Here is a 25,701-nt window from a genome sequence, read left to right on the forward strand (position 1 = left end):
GCAATAGGAAATGATGCTTCATTAAACAGCAACTCAGCAGCCTGCATGTGCAGTGTTTTGTAGTGTAACGGATTTAGGAATAGCAATGGCTCAGGTTGACACGCTATTGACATCCCCAAGTCTGGAAAAGACAAAGACAGGAAGATTCCTCAGAGCTTTTGACAAGGGGGGTTTCAGTCATTTCCCTGCGGTTTCTTGCTTCTCTCACATTTAGCAGAGGAGTTGCATGCTGGAGCTCTGTCAAAACCTTTCAGAGTCACTGTAGCCTAATTGCAAGCACTGGGGTACCTAAAGTGTTGTCCTATGCAACAACTGTTTCAAAGCTGCTTTCATTTGCGGAAGACACAAATCCTTAGGTGTCCTTCTTTCTCTGGGCCTTCCATTCCCCAGCCATGTTTGCTCTGGGGGGGAACAGGGCTTCTATGCTTTTTCAGTGCTTGTTTCTCTACGTCAGAGTTTCTGCTTTTTCCTGCTAAATCCTTCTGCCTTCTCTTCTTCATACAGGAAATTTTATCGATGGTTCAGAGGGCAACAGATTCACCTCTAGAATGACTGATGAACCAAGACCTCTCTGTCCTGTTAACATATCTACATTTTACTTCTGACTATAGCCAAAGATTACAGAAAAATGGAAATGTGCAGGCTCTTCCATATGCAAGATCTCTGCCTTTTATTTGCATTTTAGGTGCCATAAGAAAATGAAGTTACTGTAATTCTCCTGTTCTTCTAAATGCTGTAGGTTCTGCAGGATCTGTCTCATAGCCAGCCCCACAAGTGGTAGAAAATGCTGTTAGTGTATGTAGCTAGCTCTGGAGAAACTGTTTAGTAATGCATCCCCAAGAGGGGATTTTTCCAAGGGGATGCAAAACAAAGTACTTGACCCCCTTGTGATCACTGCTGCCAATACATCCCAATGCTACACTCCAGGCCAAGCCACAATTGTTAACATTCATTTCAGGGCACCATATCCTAAGCTCTTTTGGGCATCCCAAAACAGGCAAGAGCAGCTGGGTGCACTCCTTTTGAAAAGCAGGTGCACGGGCACGTCTTCTCAACTCTGCAAGTATGCAACGGAAAATTAACATTCCCTTTCTTGGAACTTATTTTTGGCGGTTGAACACTTCACAAAGAGAAACTGTTCGTGCGAACGCTCAAAAGGTCAATCTCTAAATAAACAGAGACAGAGTGATGAAAGGGGTTAGTTGTTATTAATGAAGCTGAGATGTTCATAAGTCAAAAAAAGAAAATCAGCAACAGAGACTGAGAGCTATGAGCATGCTAGAAATTTTGGCAAGATCACATGTGAAGATACAAAAAGCAAAAGTTACGTTCCCCAGCCTCAGATGCAACATGCCCCAAAAACCCCTTCTTTACTTTTCCCTGGGATTTTCAGGTTTCACTCAGTTTAGGAGGATCAACAACTGGTTTTGCACTAGAAAGGAGCACCAACTATCCCCACATAAATACCATACTCATACTAAGACAAAGGATGAAAACAAAGCTAATTTGCACCTACTGTACAAATCTTGCTTTATCTTCATGCCTGAACAGGACTTCCCTCCAAATCAGATGCAGATTCTCCCTGACACATAATATCAGTAAAACATGGAATGTAGCTCACATTAAAATAAATCTGTACAGAGTCAATTAAGAAAAACAAAAACTGACCAACCAACCAAGACTACGACAACATTAGACAATAAATAATAACCAAAATATTCGGGGAAACTTTGATGAATTGAAGTCTAAAGCTTTCCTATTTTACGGTGTTTACTTTTGGCACTTGCTTGTTTACCAGTCATGTGACAGTGTAATGTTGACTATAAATAGGGACTTTACAGAAAACGCAGAACTGTAGAAGTTACAGATCAGTTCTTGGCTTTGAGGTGAAATTCAAATCTGATTATGTATCCCAGTTAAGGCCTGGCCTCCTTACAATAAGCTAAGCCCCAAACACCAGTACAGTCAAAAATTGGCTCTATATCTTGTAGCTTGACCCTAGGTAAACCTCAAACAGAACCATTTGTGGTTCAAAACAAATAAACAAAAAAACCCCTTGATGTTTCTGAGTCATCACATTGCAGTAGTTCGGTTTTCAAAGGTGGATTTGTCTTTGTTGGTCAGAGAGCTTTTGGTGGGATCAGTAAGTGCTTCATGGCTCAAAGGTGATTTGGTGTCAAGGGCACCACTCCTATGGAGGGAAGACCTACGTGAAAGCAGCCTCGTGTTTACATCACGCAGAGCCTCACGTGCAAGGCTGTGAGTTGCTGTTTGCAAGTGCTCAGAGCCAGGCCCTAGCTCGCTGAGAACATGGAGAGCCCTGCGGACATTCCTGTGAAGATTAAACATTTGCTGAAAGGGCAAGATGAAGTCTTCCCTCACATGAGTAAAACTTCCCTGTGCCATCTCGCATTGTGCTGTACTCCTCCTCCTCCTCCTGCTGGCACCCATCCAGGGCAGTGTAATTAGAGGACACATGGCGTGACAAGAGCAAACAAGATCGCAAATACACACAGACCAACAGCACCAGTTGCACAAGTGCCAGTGACCCAGCACAAGTGAACAAAGGTGCTCATGAAAGCCAGCAGCTCCTGAGACACTGAATGACAATAGGAAACTCTACAAAGCAAAGACCAAAACACCTCACACAGTGCTGGGAAAATTAGTGGGTCTCCCAAGATGCTGATCTGTATACATGGCACCAGAAGATTTGCAAATGACCCAGATAAAGACAGCAATAGATATATGTAAGGGCCTTCCATAACACAGGGGACTGCAGAAACTGGTGAGTCTAACAGTCTCTTGGCTTGGGGAAAAACCGTAAAAAAAGGAAGGACTGCTGGTATTACAGATCGAGGTGCTGACAAACAGGAAAGGGAACAGCAATGAACTGCTGGAAGTCACTGCTACAAGAAATAACCAGGACAAACACTGCTGGGTCAACAGAGCATCAAACACGATGGAAGCCTGGCCCTGGTTTTGACCTGTCACCTCTAGGTTAAAGCATGTTCATGTTAATACAAGAACAGCAAGGGAGAGAAATGTTGAAGGTTAACCCTGCAAGGTGCCTGATGCTTTCAGAAGAAGCCACCCAGCTGCACAAATTCCTTCTTATATGTTAGAAGATGCAAGAGAGAGAGATGTAGAGTGAGGAGAAGGGAATATGTACATTAATGAATCAGCAAGTATTAATGTGTGTTGTGGTGGCAGTAGAGTGAAAAGAGAGAGAGATCAAACAAGCAGGGCTGACTACGGCTTGAGCTGCACTCAAAAGCCTCTCTTGAGGTCTGCTCTTTCAGTGCTGTCCACAGGAGGAATTTTGGGCTTGCTCCATTGTCAAGCTTGCCCTAGCCATTGGAATAAGACAAGGTAGGGGATAAACGTACAGGCTGTGTGGACAGTGCTATCCCCCAATAAACAACACAACCAAATGATTAACTGAGATAACATTTTACTAAAGGTGGCTGGTGACCGCTGGCTGTCCCTTTTTCCTTGTGCTCTGAAGCAAACAGACAAGGCAGCTGTGCTCTGACGTGCAAACACACACACAAACCAACCCGTGTTTGCTTTGCTTGCTGCCCTGTGCCTGCATATCCCAGCCGGTGAGGCAATGTCATTCTGTAGCATCACTTGAAAGACATCCCAAGCCCAGCTCCTGGCCCAGGCTCACCCAGCAGCTGTCAGGAGGACACCCAGACAGGGCCATTTCCCTCCGAGCTTCTCTGACAACCCAGCGCAGCAGGAGCAAAGGAAAACTGACAGACTCACTGAAACTTGGATTTGGTGGTTTGGATGGCCTCACACAACAACCCTCAGACCTGACAGGTGCCATCACAACTTCTCCTTTTCAGAGGAAGCACGCACCACTGCGTGACAAACCTCTGGGTTCACTTCCCCTCTTCAGCACCAACTTGCCCTTTGGACTTGGCATGCTAATCAACCCAAGCAGGGCTTGGTTTACCATCTGCATGACTGAGTGCCGGCTATTCAGAGGCATTCTTATGGTCCTTCACTGCTTTCAAAAGAAGTCCCCAGGCCTCTTCCCTTGCGGGCAGATTTAGAGATCCCACCAGATTCCTTATGAAAGAAGAATGAGCCACCTGAATTGAACACTGAACACGCCTGGGCTAAGCAGACTTACATGGGGAAATCAGTGTGGAACAGCTCATCCACAGTAAACCCCAAGGGAAAGAAGGTAAAACAGGATCCAGGCTGTCAAACCAAGCTGGCAAATTCTTTGATGAAATATGCTAAAGGCTTACATTAGGCAACTAACCTATGTTTTGGTTGAAAACAACTCACTGCCCATGTTCAGCTGAAGCCCTAAGTTGCAGTTCTCAGCATTAGTACTTCGAATTTCTTTGGATAGGAGACACAAAAGGAGTAGAAATCATGTGTGATCACAGGTGAACAGCCAACACCGACATGGGTAGAGCTCCAAAAATGCCATCACCCAGCTGATATTTGCCTACACACATGTGCATGCATGCGGGTACCAACATCCCACAGCAAACCCCCGACTCAATGTATGTTAGGCAGTTGCCAGGTTGCTTCCTTTTGTCAGGTAGGTTTTTATATTCATTCTTGTAGTTCTCTGATTTATGAGTCCTCATGGTTTTCCCAGCACTCAAATCTCTTGGGCTCCTGTTAATCTAGATCTATCCAGCAGCAATCACACAGGTCTGAGGAAAGCTGCACACCTTTGCTCAGGAATCACAGTCTCCTGCAGTTCAAGTGAAAAATCAGTGCTGGGGAAAACAGGCATCTGCAGAACAGCTGAGGCAGATATGAGCTGATAGGAAACCATCAGCAATAAACTCCCATCAGCAAAAGCTCAGTGTAGCTGCCTTGCTCACTGTCATCACAATGCTCTGGACCTTGTATATTGAACCTTGCACACAGACCTTGTATATATTCATCATTGAGGAGGAGTGAACAACTGCTTCTTGTGCAGAGCACAAGAGAAGCAGGAAAAAACCTCTCTCCAAGAAAAACAGGATGTGAGATACAGAGAAATCCTTCTGGGAAAAATCAGGAGGAGGGGGCTTGGAAAGAAAGCTTAGGAGAAAACACGTATCTGTAAAAATGGCCCAATTTTTCAATATTATTTCTGTTTTATATCTGTGAGGATGCATGTTCACAACCAATTCATCCCGACACCCGTCTTTGCTCTCTACTTAAACAGTCCTTTCTGACCAGTCCCACATCACTGGTGCTGTCTGTGCACAAACAACCCCAATCAGTCACATCCCAGTCTGAAAGCTGCATTAAACCTCCCCAGAAATGGATGGGTATCCACTGTGGGGTGTCATTTACTGGAGCTGTTCTCTTTTTGCATTCCTCTTCCTGCTTCTCTACAAGAACTCACATACCTTGTTATATGGGAAGTAAAATCCCTGTTTGCTCAGAAATAGTGTTTCACAAAAGAAACTATCAAAAAATGTTAAGGTTAGCATACACTGGTCCAAGCTCTCCTACATACCAGCAAGTACAAGGTGTAAATTCCCCTACAACTAACCACAAAGTCACTGTAGCACCAGAATCAGGTTCTATGTGTAATGGTTTTAGGCAGGCAGGGGGTAACAGAATAGAAGAGGCTACTCAATGATTTACTCAGTCTCCTTAGCTGTTGCTTGAGAACCCCAGATGACAAACACAATGTTAGTCTCTGATCCATACTCTCAGCTGTTACTAAATCAACATAGTTGCTCCAAAGTTAATACAGCTATACTAACATCATTTTGGTCCAACATACATACCACAAAACGGTAACCTGCACTTTACAACGCAAATGCCTTCACAGGATAGATCAAACTCACTGCTAAAACATTATTCTGTACATATTCTGTATATGGGCTTCATATATGTGGCATCATATCTGCTGTGGCTTTTTTGGATGTTTGTGTGTTTTCATTCCTTGCTTCTTGTCTCATAAACTCACAACAGCTGGAATTACTGTACAGAGATAGCCTGACTTCAGCTGCAAAACAGCTCCTTTCATAAGTGAGTTTGGTTTACAACCTTCTAAAACCAAATGGAGCATAACGTGGCCACCAAATGTCTGATGAGCCATCCCAGATTGAACACCAAAGGAAACTGGTTGAACAATCCTGAGCACTGGGCAGTGAGTTATCCTCTTCCTCATTTCCCACATTCTTTGCATCTGGTTCACCATGAAACAAAGAATCATGGAATCATGTGGGTCGGAAAAGACCTTAGAGATCATAAAGTCCAACCGTTAACCCAGGACTGCCAAGTCCATCACTAAACCATGTTGCTAAGCACTACATCGATGCATTTTTTAAACACCTCCAAGGATGGTGATTCCACCACATCCCTGGGTAGCATGTTCCAATGCTTGACTACACTTTCAGTGAAGAAGTTTTTCCTAATATCCAATCGAAACTTCCCCTGGTGCAACTCGAGGCTGTCTCCTCTTGTCCTGTTGCTTGTTACCTGGTAGAAGACAATGACCCCCACCTGCCTACAACCTCCCTTCAGGTGGCTGTAGAGAGCAATAAGGTCCCCCCTGAGCTTCCTCTTCTCCAGGCTAAACAGCCTCAGTTCCCTCAGCTGCTGCTCATAACACTTGTGCTCCAGACCCTTCACCAGCTCCATTGCCATTCTCTGGACACACTCCAGCACCGCTGCCATCCCTCTTGAAGTGAGTGGCCCAAGCTGAACACAGGATTTGAGCTGTAGCCTCACCAGTGCCCAGTGCAGGGGGTCAATCGCTCCCCTTATCCTGCTGGGCACGCAGTTTCGGATACAAGCCAGGATGCTATGTGCCACCTTGGCACACTGGTGGCTCATGTTCAGCCAGCTATTGACCAGCACCCCCAGGTCCTTTCCCGTCAGGCAGCTTCCCAGCCACTCCTTCCCAAGCCTGCGGTGCTGCGGGGGATTGTCGTGACCCAAGTGCATCTGCAGCATGCAGATGCTTCAGTAACAGAAAAGCCCAAGATGCTAGGAGTCATGCTTGGTCTCACTGGCCTTTCCCATACTTGGCAACAAAATAAAACAGGGACTTACACCATGGCAAGACACTGTCTATTCCCACTCTAAGCAGATGAGTGGGCCACATTCATCCCAAATGCCTCCAAAGCCCTTAGATCCAGACAAGGTTAGAACACTGCATGGTTCCTCAAGGCTAGCATTTATGTATCTCACTGTCCTAAAGCTAACTCATCCTTAAAACCATGTGACTTAGTTAATTAATTCATTCTGCACCTCTCAGGCAACCTTTTTATCTCCTCAGCACAGGTACCTAGCTATCCCTTTGTCACTGCATCAAGATGCAGATCAATGGAGGAGAAAGCCAAGTGGCTGCTACCCATGTGAGCCTGGCTAAGTTACTTTCTGCCTTTGTGAGTATAGGGAAATGACCATAAACTCATGATATTTCCGTACGCCTTTCGGAGGCTTTGTGAAGAATTTAGTTAAGATTCTTAAGAGGGCTCTGAAAATATAAAACACTATGTAAATGCTAAAAGTGAACTGGTTTTAATAGCCACAGATTTAAGAGAGGTCTTTTCTTCACTTCCATACAAAGGTGCAGAAATATCCTTCATTGCAAATAACCACTGTGCCTGCTGTGAGAGGCTCTGCACATGATTTCAATTGCCTTTCACATAGAAAATAGGAATAATACTTTGCATTTATAGACTTTAAAACTACTTTGCAGACAATCAAGTCTCAAAACCCCCACTGTGATACAGGAGGCAAACATTATACCTGTTTTACAGAGGAAACTAAGAGGGGAAAAAGGTTAAACTACCTAGCCTAGAGCCAGAAAGGAAACATTTGAGAAACCAGGCATACTAGCAAAGCCCATCTTGACCTGCACTTGCTCACTTGCTCTTCTTAGTAAACAGTTAACTCTTCTGCTCCCAAACTTCTGTACAGCAGGGCTACACATTACATGTCTTATCTGCATTACCAGCATATTTAATCTTCTATAGATACTTCTGTTGACCACAGAGCGTGCCTGGAACTGCATGAGGCCATTTATTCCATTTTCTAGCATGTGTGGCAGTAGAAAAGTTGTTGACAACTAAAAGTTAACCAAACATTTATTTTTAGAACCTAAGTCCGACGTTACAGTGTCTGGACTCATAACTACCCATTTCTCTGACATTAAGCTGAGCTACCACATGAGAAAATTGCTAGAATGATAGTATTTCCAGGGCATACTGAGTCACTGTCCAACATCTAAAATGGGAAATAAAATAATTTCTCAGAAACTGTCAGCACAGTGGGAGGTGAAGTTTGCAGGAACTCTGCTTGTGTAGAAAAATTCAGGTTTCTACTCTAAAAATGGTCCCACAGCACTAAACCTGCTCTTTTTAAATTTCCTGATGATAGAAAACTGATTAGGTCCCATGGTATTGATTTCTTGGCATTATCTAGTATTTAGAACAATTATTAAGCAACACTAGCAAAATTAGAATGGTGATAACCAGGGAGCAGCAGCAGCAACCCTGTGTAGACTCAGAAGCATGTATTATTTTTTCCATCAGTCTGATCCATCCTAGTGATGTGCTGTGGTCCCTGCCTGGAGGCTCTTTCTATCCAGTCCATGGACAAAGATGGTCATGAACTTCATCCCTGCCTACAGCAGGAATTCCCAGCCCAAGTGAGACCACCTTTGCTTGCCTCCTCAATGGTCCATGGGGAATGCTAATGTGAAAGAGTAGGAAAGTCCCTAGGGCAGTGGTTTTTTGCCTTTTTTACTTTGCATACCATTACCCACCCCACCCCCCCACCCCCGCCCTTGGATGTGCAGGCCCCCACATAATGAATTAAAGCTTCTGACAACAGGCTTTCATACATCAGGGGGAAGTACAGCTCACAAGTAATTTGCTGATGCTTGGCGTTTGCAAGGTGAAAACCAGCAACCTACTGTACAGGTAGGGGATAGCCTGTCCTCCAGAGAAGCAGCTGTCTATGGTCCCACAGTTAATGATTAACTCCTAAATGGCAGCAGAAGGGTTGATGAGGGTTTACGACTGCATGTCCCTTGTATCCTTTTCAAAAGGAGAAACAAATGCTTGCAGCCACCACAAACTTCCATTCCACATATCTCTTGTTCTGGGTGTTTGTTACCTTGGGGTGGTGGACTTCCGAAAGCCGAAATAAAAAACCAAATAAATTAATTGTTTTGCTGGAAAGTTCAGAGAAGAGTCTGGGGTCGAGAGTCAGAGGTTGACCTCATTCCCTCATGCAGCAGCACGTCTCCTGCCTGCTCAGAAGGCAGGAGACAGCATGGGAAAAACCTGTTCTAACTTTGCTTGTTCTGCTGGTAATCAGGGTCTTCAAGACTGCCAGTTCAACTGGAGAAGAGCCCTGGAAAGTCTTTTGCTTTGTCAGTGACATGGTCTCAGGTATAGACCCATCTCACCTGTCAAAGTACATGGACACTTTTGCTAGCATTAGTTTAAATTTCTAAACAAACACTAGATCCTACCAACTTGTGTAATTGTGAAGAAGTTAATTTTATCTGAGATGTTCGGGCACCCCTGCCCCTCTTCTCTCCCACTTTAAATTGATGTCATCTTGATTTTTAAAAAAAAGGGTGTGTGTGTGTTTTTTTGAGTGCTGCCTGCAGATATGCATTTGTATGCATTTTCCATCTTTTAACTAACAAACAGGAGGGAAAAAAGTTAATTTTGCTAGCAGCCTGCTGTGATATAAATAAAAATAATAGGTACATTCACAGATTTTGAACTTTTTACGGCCACTGCTGCAAAAAGCAATTTTAATTTATAACTACGGAGTCTTGCAAAACATATAACGAAGACATAATAAAACGGAATGTTTATCCTGTGGCTCCCATTAGACCTCTTCCGTTGGATGGTTGTAACTAATGACTTGTTTTTCCACTTTTGTATTGGAAGCCTTATATTAGGCTGCACAGAGCATACCTTATTTGATTTCTCTAGCAATGCCTTTTGCTGAAGCCTGCAATTAGATGTTTACAAAATAATATTAAAAAGCTGCATAACTGCATAATCTCACCTGTGGTCAAAAAAACCCAACCAAAAACCAAGGCAGCAACAAACCAGCCCTGTTTATATAATATTATACTGAGTACAATAGACTAATGCTCACTCCAGTGCATGTGTCCTTTTGACTAACCACTTCTATCTGACAACCTTTTTTTGGCAACAGAACACATTGTACTTTTTGGATAATTGACTGTGGAATATAATGTTGTTTATTCAAAAGCGTGTCACACAGAACTGAGCTTCCAGTTGTCTTTATCCTTTTACCTTTCTTATATTCATGTTGTTTAAATTTATGCTGACTTTCTTTTAATTACACATGGTTTTAATCACTGTGCTGTATGTATTCACCAGAAGGTAACCTGATGGTGAAAGGGTATAGAAAGGTGGGTGGCAAGTTGTTCAGATTTGAAAACTCTATTTGGACATATTTATTGGTGAGCAATCTCACAAAGAAACAAACACAAGCACATGCATTTTCAACAACCTTTGTCATCTACAGGACCACGTTTGCCTGCAATATAACTGTACTGTTTCTTTGTACTTAAAAATCTACTAGAAAGAGTCATCCACCACTTGCTCAGTGATCTAGAAATTCAACAGCAGCAAAACCCCCAGTTTTAACTTTAAGCCTTGAGGGACAAGCGCCCTCAGGGAAAATGATGTGGAAACACATAGAAGTCATGAAAAATCTAGATTACGGGAAATGCAGTTCAGGCAAGGGGTTGAGGAAAAAGTTTTAACTGAAGTATTCAAATGAGACTATGCAAGATATGTGTTTCTAAAGCATGTTCTTGGGATGCAGCCTGGGGGAAGAGAGGTCACAAGTAAGTGTTGCTTAACAGGAGGGAGAAAGGACTTTGATGCAGCAAAGGAAACAGAAGAACGTCTCTGGTGCTGATCATCAGACCTGGGGAACACGAGATTCATAAACTTGAGGTTTACAAGGGTACAAATGTTACAGGGCACTTCCTCACAGAGATTTCTTCTGTCATCTGACTTAAGATTGAAAAATAAACCTCACCGGGCTTCCTGGTGACAGCCTAGAAGGAATTCATCAGTGGCATATACACAGCAAGTGCTTCCTTGCCCACTTAAGCAATTTTTTCCCCTGAAAAAGCCATGAGTTTTCACTTCAAGCTCCCTCACAGCAGCAACAGAAAAGACGGCGATTCATTTAATGAGTGACCAGCTCTCACAAAGCTGGAGAAAACCTCTGCAAAAAATATCCTTCAGATGTTGGTAAAACATGAGTCTAACTATGCAATAATGGGATAAAATTTATTATAGATAATCTGTTGTACTATAGCTCAGGTGTGGTTCCATTTTACTGATGACTAATGTAATCTTAATATGTCAGTTTAAGTTATGGCCAATTCATTTGAGGAAATTTTGTTTGTTTGTTTAGAAAAAGATTTAATTGGGGGGGATGAGTGATACTGACAGTAATAATAATTCATCCATCTGTGCTGGTGCTAAACCACAGCATGGAAAATCCTTGCTAATGCTAGATTGATCAGCTAATATGCAGCATCTCTGCTATTCTGATTTGTTTTATGCAGCTGACTTTAGACAGCACATTTCAGTCTGGACTATTTTGAGGATCCATGTAAAACTAAGTCACTGCCCTATTAGTGTGGATAAAGAAGCATACGAATACTGCTCTGCTAGAAGCAAGACACAGTTCATCTCATATTTTTTCAAGCAGAGAGAATACACTGCGTCTGGAACAAAGAAGAAAATATGATTGGAAAGTTTAGAGCCCTTAAATTTATTCCCTAGACAAAAAGTTGAGGCACCATATTCATGATATCATGTTATGTAACTTGCTCTGGAGCCAGACAGCTACTAAGTGAAATAGTATGAGTTATAAAAACAAAATATTGTTGTGAAAACAATTTTAAAGCTTTATAATTCACTATTATTTTCATTTAAGAACAAAACTGTCAGTATAATTGCAGATTCTGTTTGCCTTGCAGGAATTCCTTCAGCTTGTGATAGGAAAGCTCTTTTCTTTTTTTTTTTTTTTAAAAAAACACTTTATTTTTTTGCAAAGGCTGCTATTTAATTTACTATATTCTGTTTTTTTATAGCTATTCAGAGGTAAATCTTAACAGGAAGTCCATTATGTGGTGGCCTATGTAAGTTTAGTACCAGAACATTTATGTTCAGTAAATGTAACCATATATTACAAACTATTTCTTACCATTACTTTTGGAGGAAAAAAATATTGTAACAGCAGCCATTATAGACTACTTTCTACTCTTTGTAACTGAGTATCTATTTTAGGTGGGATCCTATGTGGCTTGAACTGCTTACTATACACCATGACCATTTTCCAGCTTGCCTGCTCATAGAAGTACTGGGCTCCAGAGTCTAGTTGTGGACAGCCATACCTAACCATGGAGAAATGAATCAGCTTTTAAATTGAGCACAGCTCCCTACACAACGTGGTGCTTTAGTAACAAACCATTACTGTAATATGTGTACATGTGCCATTAAGAACTGGATTAAGACCACCAATATGCTTCACAGAGGTCAGTGGGAAAATCAGCCAAATGTGGGATGATCCACACCAAATGACATGATCAGAATATCACATCACTCAAATTATCACTATGATGTGAGCAATTCCTTGTCTTACCACTGGCACTACCATTGGGTCATAAGCTCAAAGAGTTGCACACCAACAGGGCAGCCAGATCCATTCTCAACTGGAACAAAAGAGCCATCGGGTGACACCAAAATGCTCCATGTCTCCTTGTTCTCCCCAGCTCTCCTTACTGATTAGTGCCTAAGCTTGGACAAGTTTCCCTACCCATTCATGTCCTAGCTTCATTGCAATAAACTTCACAACGACACAGAGGTTATTTGATAGCTTCACCGCATGCTCTGGTGCCTTGGCTTTGGAAGAATTACGATGTGGTTGGACTCGAGTGTATTTTAAAATGGAAGGAAACAGCTCCTCCAGTAATCAGCAGCACCATCACACACAACAGCCAGAGTATGCCTGTGAATTAATTAAGTGGCACTCAATTTTATGGGTGCTGCTTTTTGAACTGAAAGCTGTAAACCGATAGCAAGGCCAACCATCCCTGCCTCACTGTGCTACAGAGCAGACTGCCCACTGGAGACCTACGCTCAGCCAGCCCCAGGGCTCAGGCAAGCACCACTGCTTGAAAACCAGACAGCTTCCCCATCAGATGTTCCTTTCCACCTATAGGTAAATACACAGTCACTACACTTTACGGCCTCAGATACAGAATTCATATCTGTTAGACTGTAACATGACCTGGCAGTATCTGTCAAGGTACACACTTGGTTACCAAGAGTTAAACATCACAGATACAGAGCCCTTAACTTCAAGGTTGCCCTATGCCTTATCATGTATGGAGGCATTGTCCTCAGCTTATTTTAAGAAGGAGCAAGAAAGAACATCCAGGTATTATAACAAAAGCCTCTTTTTCAATTATTCCTCTTATATTACTAACCCATTGTGGCTGACTACAGGCTAAAGCTGCAAAAGCTGCGTCCTGAAGCTGCAAATTTCAGTTAGTTTCTCAGCTGACCTGACTTACTCCTGGAACTGCAGGCTACCTGTTATTTTTTACTTCAAGGTAATTGTTTGGCAACTTGTTGTTTCTCTGTTTCAGGAAAGCAACTCAAATATATGATTCCTACGAGACAAATCTGACAAAATGACAAATCGTTACCTGGCTCCTGCTAGTATATGGAATCCTTAAATAATAAAAATACAATAGAAAGAACAAAGAGTAAAGTTCTGAAATGAAAATGTTAAACACATTTCAATCTGAGAATTTGGCTCTTTTCAAAAGTTTAGGGTATAAACCAGACTGTGTTGCATTCCTGCAGTCAGGATAAGCACACTGTTCTGAAAGCACCTCTTTGCACCTCTTGCCAGCACTTTTTCGCCTGAAAATCCTGAACAAATCCACAAAGGTTTTGATGCAGAGATGTATAATACCTTGAAGAGGAAAAGATCATTCTCAATGCCACAGAGTACTACCAAGTCCTGACTTTGAGCTTCTCATCTCGTTGTTAGATACCACTGCCTTCTTCCCCTCCTCTTCATTTTAACAGAAGCAACAGCATTTAATTTAATCCACCCAGAAGCAATGACAGAGTCAGCAGATGATATACAGCTAGTGCTGGTTAGAACTCGGAATTACTGTTTTATGAAGAACGTCAACATTTTGACATTTGTTGCTATTCTCAGGGTAGAAAGGAACTGCATATTCATCTGGAAATTTTGAAATGTCACGTTGAAATTGCAAATTCAACTCTGAATTTTGGAATTTCACCTTTTATTTCATTTTAGATTAACTTTCTGTCTTTTTTAATTCATTAAATGCCAAAGCAGAATTTTAAATAAGCCTTTTTCATAGTACTTGGGTTTGCTTCATTTATGCATTTTAGAACTATGGGAAGCCACTGTCTCGCACTGACAGAAAACCAACTTCAACCATCATTTTACACTGTCTCTGAATCCCATCCAGTGGAAATTTTTGGTATGTGACTTTTGGGAAGAGGACACTTGAGTGGAGATAGGAGAGTCTGGGGAACAGGACACTCAGGGAGAGGCAGCTAGTGTACAGCAGGTCGCCTGCCTTTCTCCACAAGCAAAAAGCAACACTAAGAAAGAGTATATCCCTGTGACAGCAGAAGGGAATCTGGCAGATTGCATTTATTCATCTGCAGAGAACAAAAATTTCCTAGTCACCAGATTAACAGCAAACAGCAAGAGCATTAGTCTCAGTTCAAAAGCAAGTGCCGGAGGTATCTACTTTATGTGAGTGATGGCAGACTGTAAAAATTATTAAACCAGTACAAAAGAAGTGCATCAGTCATAGCAAAGGACACTGGTGAGCAGATGTTTCTGAGGCAAAGATGAAACTTCCAAGCAAATGTCTCCATCACAGGTATTAAATCAGTGGAAAAATTGACAAAAGCTGTGTAAAATGAGAAAACAGTGAGCTGTCACAGTCCCCTTTTGGGCACTGCAAGTTTCACGAGACCGTGTCGACGCTGGTTGCAGCAAGCAGCAAAGAAACACCACCTCCAGCAGTGCGGAAACGATGCAGTGGCCGAGGCCTGTTAATCATGAGCGGCCACCACCACCTAAACCATGCCAAAAGCGTAAGCTGCCTCGTTAATTTTACCTCCTGATTTCCAGCTGTCTCACTACTCAATTGCTGTGGCACTCACCTAGAACAGTGCACCACACTGCAGGGCTCCCTGAAGAGGAGGTCATGCTCCATAAGCACCGATGGCTGTACATGTGTAAACTGGGACAACGGGACTCGTGGCTGGTGTGGCTTAACGGGGTTATGGAACCCTCATGTCAGTGAGCACAGACACAGCTACCAAAGGGACATTGCTCCCTTACTCCTTCCAGGAAAACTGCAGCAAAGGAGCATGGATTAGGATGCTGTACTAAATCAAGAGCTACAAGACACTTTTGTCCTCCACGAATCAGCAGATAGCTCTCAAGAGATCAATGTTTTTGTTTAGATTTCCACCATTCTGGACCAAAACCACAAGAGGTCTCAAGTGATTTTGGTGGCACTCAGTCTGCATGCTGAAAATGTGCAGGTCCCTTTACAAAGGAATGTGGTTCCCCAGGCCTACAAGTAGATTCAGAAAGAGAAAGAAGAAAGGAGAATCAAGGGATCCGAGATCTAGGAAGAACAGACTTTCCAGGTGTCACCTGGCCAACCCTCAAATACACCAGGAGCCACATGAGATCCCTGAAATGTCCACAAAGTCATCTGGGAGACACACAACAGTGTCTCAAAAATACTCAAACATGACCAAACACAGTGAAAGGACATAGACTTATTTGAAAATATGAGAGCTTGATGAAGGTATTTGGTGTCTTAAGCAGTCCAGCACAGAAACATTTGATGATACCTGAGCTGGTCAGTGGTGGGAGTTTCGTCAACTCTGGTTTTGGCACAGGGCAAACTTGCAGGAATTTTCAATGTCAGAAACATTTTTGTTTTCTGCTATGGACATCCTGGTGCCACAAATAGGCATACCTAATGAGTCACCCTGGTCTTCTACTCTCTAGCCTTTGGGAGGGGAGAAGTTAAGAGCAGGCTTCAGATTTTGCCTTGGTCTGAGCGAGCACAGCATTGCTGCCAAAAAGCACAACAGTAGCTGGTCGTGTCACGTGTTTCTGTGACAGTCTTCTGACAACTCCGTTGCTGCTCCTACAGAAATCTCCACCGCCTACCACCCAGAGGAGAAAGGTCCTGAGGTTTTTGGCCAGGAACGCCCCTGAAGCACAGAAGGTTTAAATGAGGACATGCATTCCACCAGTTCATTTCCTAACTAGGACTTGGGCATTAATGCTAGACGGGGTGCTACAAAAGACTACAATTCACAGAGGTTTCACATGCATGACTCTCACTTCCATAACTTGCCCAAGGCAGAATGCAATGCAGCATTGTGTGTGAGTAAAACTCGTGGTTCTCAGTGGGCTTTAAGAACCAGTACAGATTATTTGCTGTTCCCATACCGATCCAGATTTATTTGGATCAGCAGTGACTTCAACATGATTAATACGCAGCAGAAAAACACAGAACCACAATACCATGAACCTTTTCCTAACCAGAAGTGGGCAAAATATAAATATCCTTTTTTTTTTTTTTTTTTTTTTTCCCTTAAAAACCCTAAACAAATGTAATAAAAAATTTTACCTATCACATTGATGCACCATGGTATGTATTAGAACTAAGGACCATGAACTTAAAGGCTGAGGTGGATTTGTTACAACATCCTTAACATTTTGCACACAAAGTGAATTCAAAATCAAGAATGCACTTTTTGGAATAAATTTAGAAATTGTTTTGTAGTTTAAGATAATTCCCTTGCAAGAAGAAAAATGCCTATAGGTCTTCTTGCATTCTATGTGATACGTATTAATGCCTGTTTCTCACCCTGGCTTCTTAAATCACTTTCCCTAACTGAAAGGCCTCAAACCAACCTTGAAAAGGCAAAGCACAGCAAAATGCAGAAGCCAGCTGTGAGTAGGGAAATACGTCAAAATTCACATGGTAGCCAAGAAGTCAAATTGCAGTGACAATTCTCCCTGCGAGACATCTGGCTCTAAGACAGCCTTCCTTTTTTTGCCTTTAAATAAAATAATTCTAAAAGTTGATTTTATGAATGAGTTAGTCTGCAAAGGAAGAGAAGAGCATGCGGTAAAACTGGACAAGACTGCTTCACTGGCAAGGAATACAGTGTTTTATTACTAAGCATTTACTGTTAGACTGTAAGATCACCTTCAACCCTTCACCAATTCAGCTACACACGTTATAAGCAGCAATCAAGCAGAGTCCGACACCAATATGTTAGAGAAGAGTTGTAAGTTCAAAAGTGAAACAGGTAATACGGCAGATATTTAGCAGGCTGGAAGGGAATGAATGTTCTGGAGGGATTTATCATTAAGAGGTAATAGATTGTTTACAGAAGAACTAAAGTTGTTTTTATAGAGATATATATGAAGTATTTCTGCATGTGTATTTGCAAATGCCACATGCACACACACAAACATAAATATATATAAAAATATCTGTATGTATACATGAAACCCCAAACTTCAGCTAAATTAAATTGTCCCTCCAGCTTTGTAATGCAAATGAGACTAACAGGGTTGTGCTGTTTGTGGTTTGAGATGATTTGCGTTTCCATAGAGATGCTGACTGAACTAAAGTTTCTAAATTTTTTATATATATAAGCCTACTTATATCTATAAAGTCTAAATATGGATCTGCTGCACCTCAGCATTTCCGCAGCGACTCCGCTGGAACCACAACAATTTACACCAGTTAAGGCTATGTGCAAATTTTGTTGTCGCTCACTACGTTCCGATCTAAGCTCTATACTGAGTACCTGCAGAGCAAAGAGTTTATTATTTCTCTCCCTGCTCCTAGCTTCTTGGTAAGGAAGGGGAAGAAACAGAAAAAGCAGTTTCTTAGTTGCTAGTAGATAATATTTCAAGGACTTTTGTGATTTACTGCCTTCTCTGAACTGCCTGGAGAAAAGCCTTTGCCTTCAAAAGTTCCCACTTTCAGGAAACGTGGAATTCAGGGAAAATAGCCTGTGTGCTTCTAAGCGAAGGAAATGCCAAAAGGACAGACTTTCTGTTACGTGTCAGAAGCTTCTTCCCCTTTCCCTGTGAGCACCCACAAGCTGAAGAGAAGGGATGCGCTAAGACAAGCCAGGGTGAGCCTGGGCAGCGATGGTTTCACTGCCTCCCGGCTTGGGCTTGGCTGTCCTTACCCTTCGGTGGAATCTAAGCTGGTCATACACTACAAGGACCCCAAAAAGCTCAAGTGCCTGTGTCCCCCCAGAGCCACATTAGAGACAGCCACCAGCAGAAGAGACAAAAGCCAGCCAGGGTCAGTTTGGGCAGAGAAACCAGGCAGACCAGTTTAACTTTCTATTTCAAACTGGCTTTGCTTTATGAGGTCCGGGCATCAGTTCAAGTGGATGGAGGCCACCCAGCGCGCCATCACCTGAGAGGGAAATCAGAGCTAAGCTCTGTAGGAACTCATTTCCATGTGGTTTCAGTGATAAGTGATTTTTGAACAGCGACACACCAGAGGTCAACCTCCGCAGTCGCTTTGAACCACAACCAAAACCAGCCTCTGCTGCGCCTCCCATCCGCCTGAGAAGAGGAAGGATTTCTCCAGTGAACCAGAGGTGTCCACAAGCACACGGAGCGGGAGCGCGCGCCCAGCCTCTCCTTTGATCTTGGGAGGGCCCAGAAGGAAAGGGCCCGGCGCAGCGATGCCGTGCAGCGGTACGGCCAGCCACCGCCTCGGGTAATGGCATGTCAGAGGGATGAAACCTCCCCCCTGCCTGCGGGGTGGCACCGCGCCTCCGCATGTGACACCGTCTCACCCTTTGAGGCTGACGGCATTTCTAAGCCCCCACAAAGGCCTCTTGTCGAAGCAGGCGAGAATTCCGTATTTCCAGCTTTTAAGAAGCCGCACAGAGGGAGACCTGCCCCAAGCCCCCCCAGGCACCATTTCACCCCCCACGCTGCCTTTCAGGAAGGGTCCCCAAGCCATATTCAGCAGCGCGGCTCTCTGGGGGCAGCACATACCCCTGTCACCCACCTTCTGATGCAGCGTGGGTGGCTGCGGGGTCAGCACCGGGTCAGTGATGTAGGTCTTCTTCGTGCCAGGCGGCTGGTAGAGCCCGGGAGGAGCCTGGCCCACAGCGTTACTAGCAGGATACACCGGCTCGGCCTTCCAGGAGCTCTGTGGCGCATAGGGTGCTTCGGAGCCATTCCTCCCGCCATACCCCCCGTAGTAGGGGTCCTGGTAGCGGCCCTGCGGAGGGGCATAGCCGTAGGCAGGCTCCGAGGGCCGGGCGGGCGGCGGGGCGTAGCCGTAGTCGGGCCCGTGGGGCTGTGGAGGGCCGTACTGTGGGGCGCCGGGCGGGCGGGCGGGCGGCGCGTAGGGCTGGCCGGGCCCCAGGCTACCGTAGTGCGTGGGCTGCGGGCCGGGCGGCTGGTAGTGCGGGCTGGGCTGCGCGGTCCTCACCTGGACGTTGAAGGCCGGGCGGCTGGGGGTGGAGGCCGTGGCGTAGGAGGCCGGCACAGGCTGCGGCTTCAGAGTGCCAACCGGAGTGACCGGGATGGGCGCCGGCTGCCCTGGGCCCTTGGCAGTGGACTTCTTGGTGGCGGTGAGGGGAGGCTGGTTAGGGATGATCATCCGCTTGTGGCCAGTGACAGGGGTGGACACGGATGGGGTGGTCACGGTGGAGCTGCTCAGGGTCCCAGCGCCCTAGGGAGCAAGGAGAGAGAGCCGCAGCGTCAGCAGGAGAGGCCGCTCGGCCGTCGGGTCGAGCAGCGAGGGGTTAAGTGGAAAAAGGCTTTTACAGTAACATCTGCACAGCAACTCAAACTGCTTAGGAAAGCAGGAATGTACCTGAGATCACACGTTGTAAAATGGGAATAGCAACCTTTCCCTGTTCTGACAGGAGAGGGGTGGCGCTGCGGCAGCCAAGCAGAACTGCCATGCGCCGCGTTTCCTCTCTCCTTGGAGTTTTCTCCTCCGCCTCCAAACAAACAAACTAAAAAGCGATAAATGCATGAATAAAGGGAGACTCGCTGGAGAACAATTAGAAGAAAACCCATGCATTCCTGTGAAAATACAAGTGTTTTGAAAGAGAGAAAATGAGATTACTGTCTCTACGGAGACATGGCATTCCTCGGGTCCCTAGAGGACTTGTCCCCGATACACGAGCTCCTTTAACAACGCAGGAGGCAGCAGAATGGGATGGCCTAAAAGCAGCTCCCAAGCCGTAAGAAATAACTTAGATCAAAGCGAAGTACCAAGGTGTCTGTGTCCCTGGCTCTGCTCTTAACCACTACTGGTTGAAAGCCTGGAGTGACCGCAGAGAAGGCAACCGTTACACATGGCTCGTTAAAGGGCAGAAAGCTGGCCAGGATTCGCAGAGCTTCAGAAGTCAGCTCCCACCATGGCAGCCATGTAACCCAGCACCAGCCCCCCAGGCACAGCAGCGCTCAGGCAACCAGGGCAGAGGCTCACTGCAAGTGCTACGGTTTCCTGCGATTCGGCCACCAAATGAAGATTTAGTGCAGTGACACTGTCCCATTAGGCACTGTGCATCCTCCTGTCTAATATACTTGTTTGTCTGGCTTACGTCTTATTTAAATCCCTTGTCCAAAAACACCCGTGTGAAAGGACATCTTTGTTAAACAGCTAACAGTGGGAAATAGTTTCTGAAAAACAAGATCACGCTTAAGTCTTTTCACTAAATCAAAGAAAAGAAAACTTGAATTTCTGGAGTTTAGGATTAGGTAAAATTTCTTGCTTCTCTATTTTCCTCTATTCTGGAAGACTATCTGAATTTCATGCCTTCCTATGCATTAAAGACACGCAGTTTGGCAGTATTTCTTTGCTGTTACACTTAACACCATAGTTATATGAGGTTATATCTCATCCAGACTTCTTCCTGCAGGGGGCTTGATCTCACCCGTGATCCACTTGATCGTCTACAGGTTCACAGCAGTCCAAAGTCAGACGAGCTCAGCCCTCACCGATGGTTGTGTTCACGTTAAGGCATGTGCCACTTTTCCCTAACAAGATCACTCTTGTATTTGTCCCCTGGTGTTCCTGCTTTATGTAGGCACCTTGACCTCTGCCTGCTGCCCTATCACCCTCCTGCTGGGACCGCTGAACGGGGGAGAGGGTGGTGGGGGCTCATCGGGACACCCCATGCACAAGCTCTACCCAGGCCAGAGAAATCCTCTGCCTGGTCAGCAGGTGGCGGCAATAAATTGCTGCCAAACCAGCCCGGGCCGGCGGCTGGAGGGGAACTTCATCCAGCCATTTCTCTGGGCCTCCAAGGGTGTCCAACCCACCTTCCACAGAAGGTGGAAGAAAGGCTCACACACACACACACACACCCCGCAACATCTGGCAACCACCACATACGAAGAAAAGGGAGGTAAGAGCAAGCTACTCAACTTCTAGCCCGCAGCCCACAAACAAGTCTACCAAAGGAATCAAGAAACTCTACTACCCCGCTGGTAGCTCTTCCCTGGTGACCTGCAACACATTTTTTGTGATGCGCTGGTAAAGACCTTACTCCTGCAATCACACCTTCAGGGCAAACATCCCATGAGAGTAAACATCCCATAAGGAATCACTATAAATGAGCAAAAAAACCCAGGCAAATAAGAGCATCAATCTGTTTTGAGAAACGTAAAAAGTATGTGTGCAGAGGTGGGGAATAATAAGGCAGCAAACTCCTACTGGAGAAAAAACATCTCAATGTATTCAAACCCTGACCTTGCCAACAGATCCACAACAAGGCAGTACAGAGACAGACGGAAGAGATGTTGAAACTGAGAGCAAGGAAGAGCTGAAGCATGTCTCAGTTGAACTGCAAGGGCAGAGACAGGTTAAGGGTCTGTAGCCCTCCATTAATACTGACATTCTTCTATTTCTGAAACACCTGATGGGGAGTAGGCATTCCTCCATCCCTGCATCAGAGCACAACTGCACCAGCACTCACTGCTAGCAAGAAAATTTGCTTTCTGTTGGAATTATTCTCCCACGTCAGCTTGGCATTTATGCCCAGGGGTGCTAGAAACTTTCCCATTCCCTCACCTATTTCATTTTTGTAAATGACAGTAGTTTGCCCACTTACTGTAATGGGATGAAAGGTCCACAATGCGGCACTGTGTAATTACCACCAGAAAAACATTTTTCTTTTCCATATGAAGAGGGAGAAGGTAGATAATGTTTTAAAGACAACAGCTTATCAGGGGGAGGGGGAAAGCCCAAACCAAAACAATATAAATGAGCTGTATTCATCACGTCTTATGTTTCTTAATGCAGGCTCTGGAAGCAGGTGATGACAGACTGCTAGTAAAGCTCTTGTGATGGACGTCTATTCCATCCCAAGAACCAGGGGACTTTAATCTTGTATATAAACATCCATGTAACACTTCATTTAATGTGCTGATGCCAGCCTCCTGCCTGGATTGGAATACACCTTAAGAATGGATGATAATCCTTTTCTCCAAAACCCTCACTCCCTGTTGACTAGCACTCTGAAAGGCTATGAGCAGCTCCCATGTTTGACACTACCAAGAGGCTGAGCCTGGTCTCCCCTCCTGCACCAAAGCCCACTGAAGGAAGGTGGCAAGTTGGGGGTGCCTGGGCCAGAGACCAAGCTTGGCTGTCAACTTCACAGCAAAGGCTCCAGCTAACAAGTACCGGCTGCGTTGTGGCATTCAAACCACAGGCTGCCTTGAGGAGGAGGAAGTTTGCATCAGTAAGAGTCCCCAGAGGCACCCTGCGTGACTCACTCTGAATTCCTCTGAGGGTGCTGGGCAAGTGTGTGATGAAAGCTGGGCTTTAGGGGGAGGAAGAAGAGGGTGTAAGGCTAGTCAAGGCGGTGTAATAGAGAAATGGGACAGGTTACAGGGAATTTAACACTACTGGAGCACTGATGATTTACGGGGACACATTTGACTGTAGTTCCTGAGCAACAGCACAGGTGAGGTATCACCATAAATCCTCTGCCCTTTTGCCCGAGAGAGAGAAGAGTGGCCACAGTCCAGCCTCCTGTATGTCCAGCCATGTACTCAAATATCACCCCAGGGTTAAACCTCTAGATTATTAATGGATTAAGAAAAGACTTTGAAAATGCACATGAACTATGGACAAGATTCCTGCTTTGAGGACAGGCATGTGCAGAAGGATAAGAAAAGGGTACTCGGATACCATGGGAAGAGCGATTTCGACAGATGTCTGGAAGGCACTAGGAGGATAGGAGGGATGGATAAGGCTATAAAGATGCCAGGTAGATGGAAAGAGAATAATGAACAGAAAGCTGGAAAGAGCTACCTATATCACTGGGTATAGTCCTAGCAAAACAGATGACTGTCACAAATGTTTCATCCAAATGAGTTCACAGAACTTCTACCAGTGCAATGAAGTAGAGTAGACTCATCCAAAACCACATCGAAGTGACAGCCCAAAAGCACAAAACCAAGCAGAAATGGGAGAAAGACAAAGACAAAGAGTGGATTCATAGGACTACAGGCATCCCTTCCTCCAGCAGCTCCTGGACAGCTCATTTCAAAACCATATTGCATTTGCAAGTGACTATCGCAGCCAAACACGCTCTCTGACATCCTCTAAGGGCTGTTTTCAGAGGAAGACAGGCTTTCCTCTGCACGCCATGAACTAGATGAAACTGTCTGACACACTTCGCAAGTGCAAATTAGAACCATGCTACTTACCATCAACCTCTTCTTGCAAATTCATATTTGCAAAGAGAGTAAACTAGAAACCCCAGGTGCTGATAACGCAGAGTTGTTAAGAGAAACTAGAGTAGGAAGGAGTTAAATTCAGAACCTCATCTACCACAAGCATTATAATACAAAATCTTTTTTTTTTTTTTTTTTAATGGGGAAAGCACAAGCGCCTTGTTTAAACACAGATGGAAGTACCTAAATGTACTGCCTCTTCTACAAATGAATTATCCAGCAGTTCAAATAAAGGTGAACTAATACTCACAAAATCAAGTAAGACTCAATCAATGTGGGAGTAAAAAAACCCCCAAAACACTCCTCCTTGAAAAAACAGTTACCATGTGTAACCATGAGGGGAATCATTTTGCTTGGTAACTCCTGCCTGGCTTCTAAAATGCAGTGAAAGTTTATAAACATTTGCAGGAGTTTCTTGTACCAGCCATCACATGAGAAGTCCATGGTGTTGTGATAAACCCATGGTGTTCTAAGGGTCTGACTGTTAAAGCTGGCTATCTGGATTCAAAGCTACTCTGGTGGGGAAATGTGAAATCCTGAGTACCTGTGTGAGTCTTAATTCAGTAGAAAACTGTTTACATAGTTCTTAAGTTACATTTGGTGTATACCTACAACTAAAAAGGTACCAGGGATACAATCTGTTGTTCTACGGAAATTAGCCTATAATTCAATATCATTTGTCAGGGTTCAACTTTAAAAAGAGTACAGAATAAATACAGTTCACAGCAGGAGCATGATTCTATATGATCAGCTGGAACCCTTATAAAAAGGACTTCATTCTCCTTTTATTTTGTCCATTTGTGGAGTATTTTCTATAGAACCCCTTCAGTTATTCAGTTTCACAGACTGGATCAAAAATGCCAACACAAAGTTTATCACATTCTATTCAATTCTCCAGGCATTTTTCATAAAAGTACAGTTGAATAGCTTTAGCCCTTTAGCTGTCAAATTATCACATACAAAGATACATTACTTCAGCTCAGTGGTTTTCAACCTTTATGCTCGGCAGCCCCCAAATGTTTTTCAGAAGAGACAAGCTCCTTTACAGAGAGAGTTAATCTACTGACAATAAACATGTTTTTTTAAGTTACCTTTCACTGAATTCTTCTTAGTTACCTTAGGAGTGATCCACGGACCCCCAGGGTTTGCAGAGCACAGGTTGAGAACCACGGCTCTAGCTGGGGCTGCCTTTTTCGAGCATTTCAGTACTATTTACTTCAGGATAGGAATGAAACAACCTTTCTTCCTCGAAAGGCTGAAACCTGGCAACTGCCAGCGGGTTGAACCCAGGATGCAGCATTCTCGGGGGGCTGCCAGTTCACAGCGCCGGCTCAGCATCCCTCTAACTCAGCCACTCTTCTGCATAGTCCACCGACACAAGCTGGACTGACACACGGGGCCAGCTCAGGCATGCGCCAGCTGAAACATTTTAGGTATCGCTCAGCAGTGGTGGTTGAAGGCCTGGGTGGGAAAGGCAGCGATGGGTGGAAAATTAACTTGGCTTCTCCTAGTGCTGCGGATTGGCATTCACCTCAGCTAGCTGGAGGTGCTTAAAGCCCTCTCTGCGAAATGCATCTCCACGGGGTCATTTATCCCATTCTAATACTGAAGCCTAGAACAGGGGAGATGAATCATCCACTGGGGGAAGTCTACTTCACCGACTGTAAAAGCAGCATAAAAACAGCCAAGACAAGTCACTGAGTATTTAGACAGCACAAGTTAGTGGAGAAAAATTCCACAATAAGCAGGTAATTTTGACGTGACTGTAAGAAGCACAGATACCTCTTCCCCGCACTGAGTGCACTGCCACTCGAGCTCAGCTAGTGCCACACACCAAGGGGACTTGTGAGT

General features: G+C 44.4%; 1 protein-coding gene across 4 annotated transcripts in view; it reads right to left on the reverse strand.

Moving 5' to 3' along the window:
- Positions 1-25,701, reverse strand: part of LOC121096563 (LIM domain containing preferred translocation partner in lipoma) — a 356,409-nt gene that overhangs the window by 114,265 nt on the left and 216,443 nt on the right. For all 4 annotated transcript variants that reach the window (XM_040612605.1, XM_040612602.1, XM_040612603.1 and 1 more), the window contains one exon: positions 19,154-19,825. In XM_040612605.1, the coding sequence (XP_040468539.1) occupies positions 19,154-19,825 (672 nt within the window). The remainder of the gene's footprint in view (positions 1-19,153; positions 19,826-25,701) is intronic.

Source organism: Falco naumanni, chromosome 13, assembly GCF_017639655.2.
Source record: "Falco naumanni isolate bFalNau1 chromosome 13, bFalNau1.pat, whole genome shotgun sequence".
Lineage (NCBI taxonomy): Eukaryota > Metazoa > Chordata > Aves > Falconiformes > Falconidae > Falco > Falco naumanni.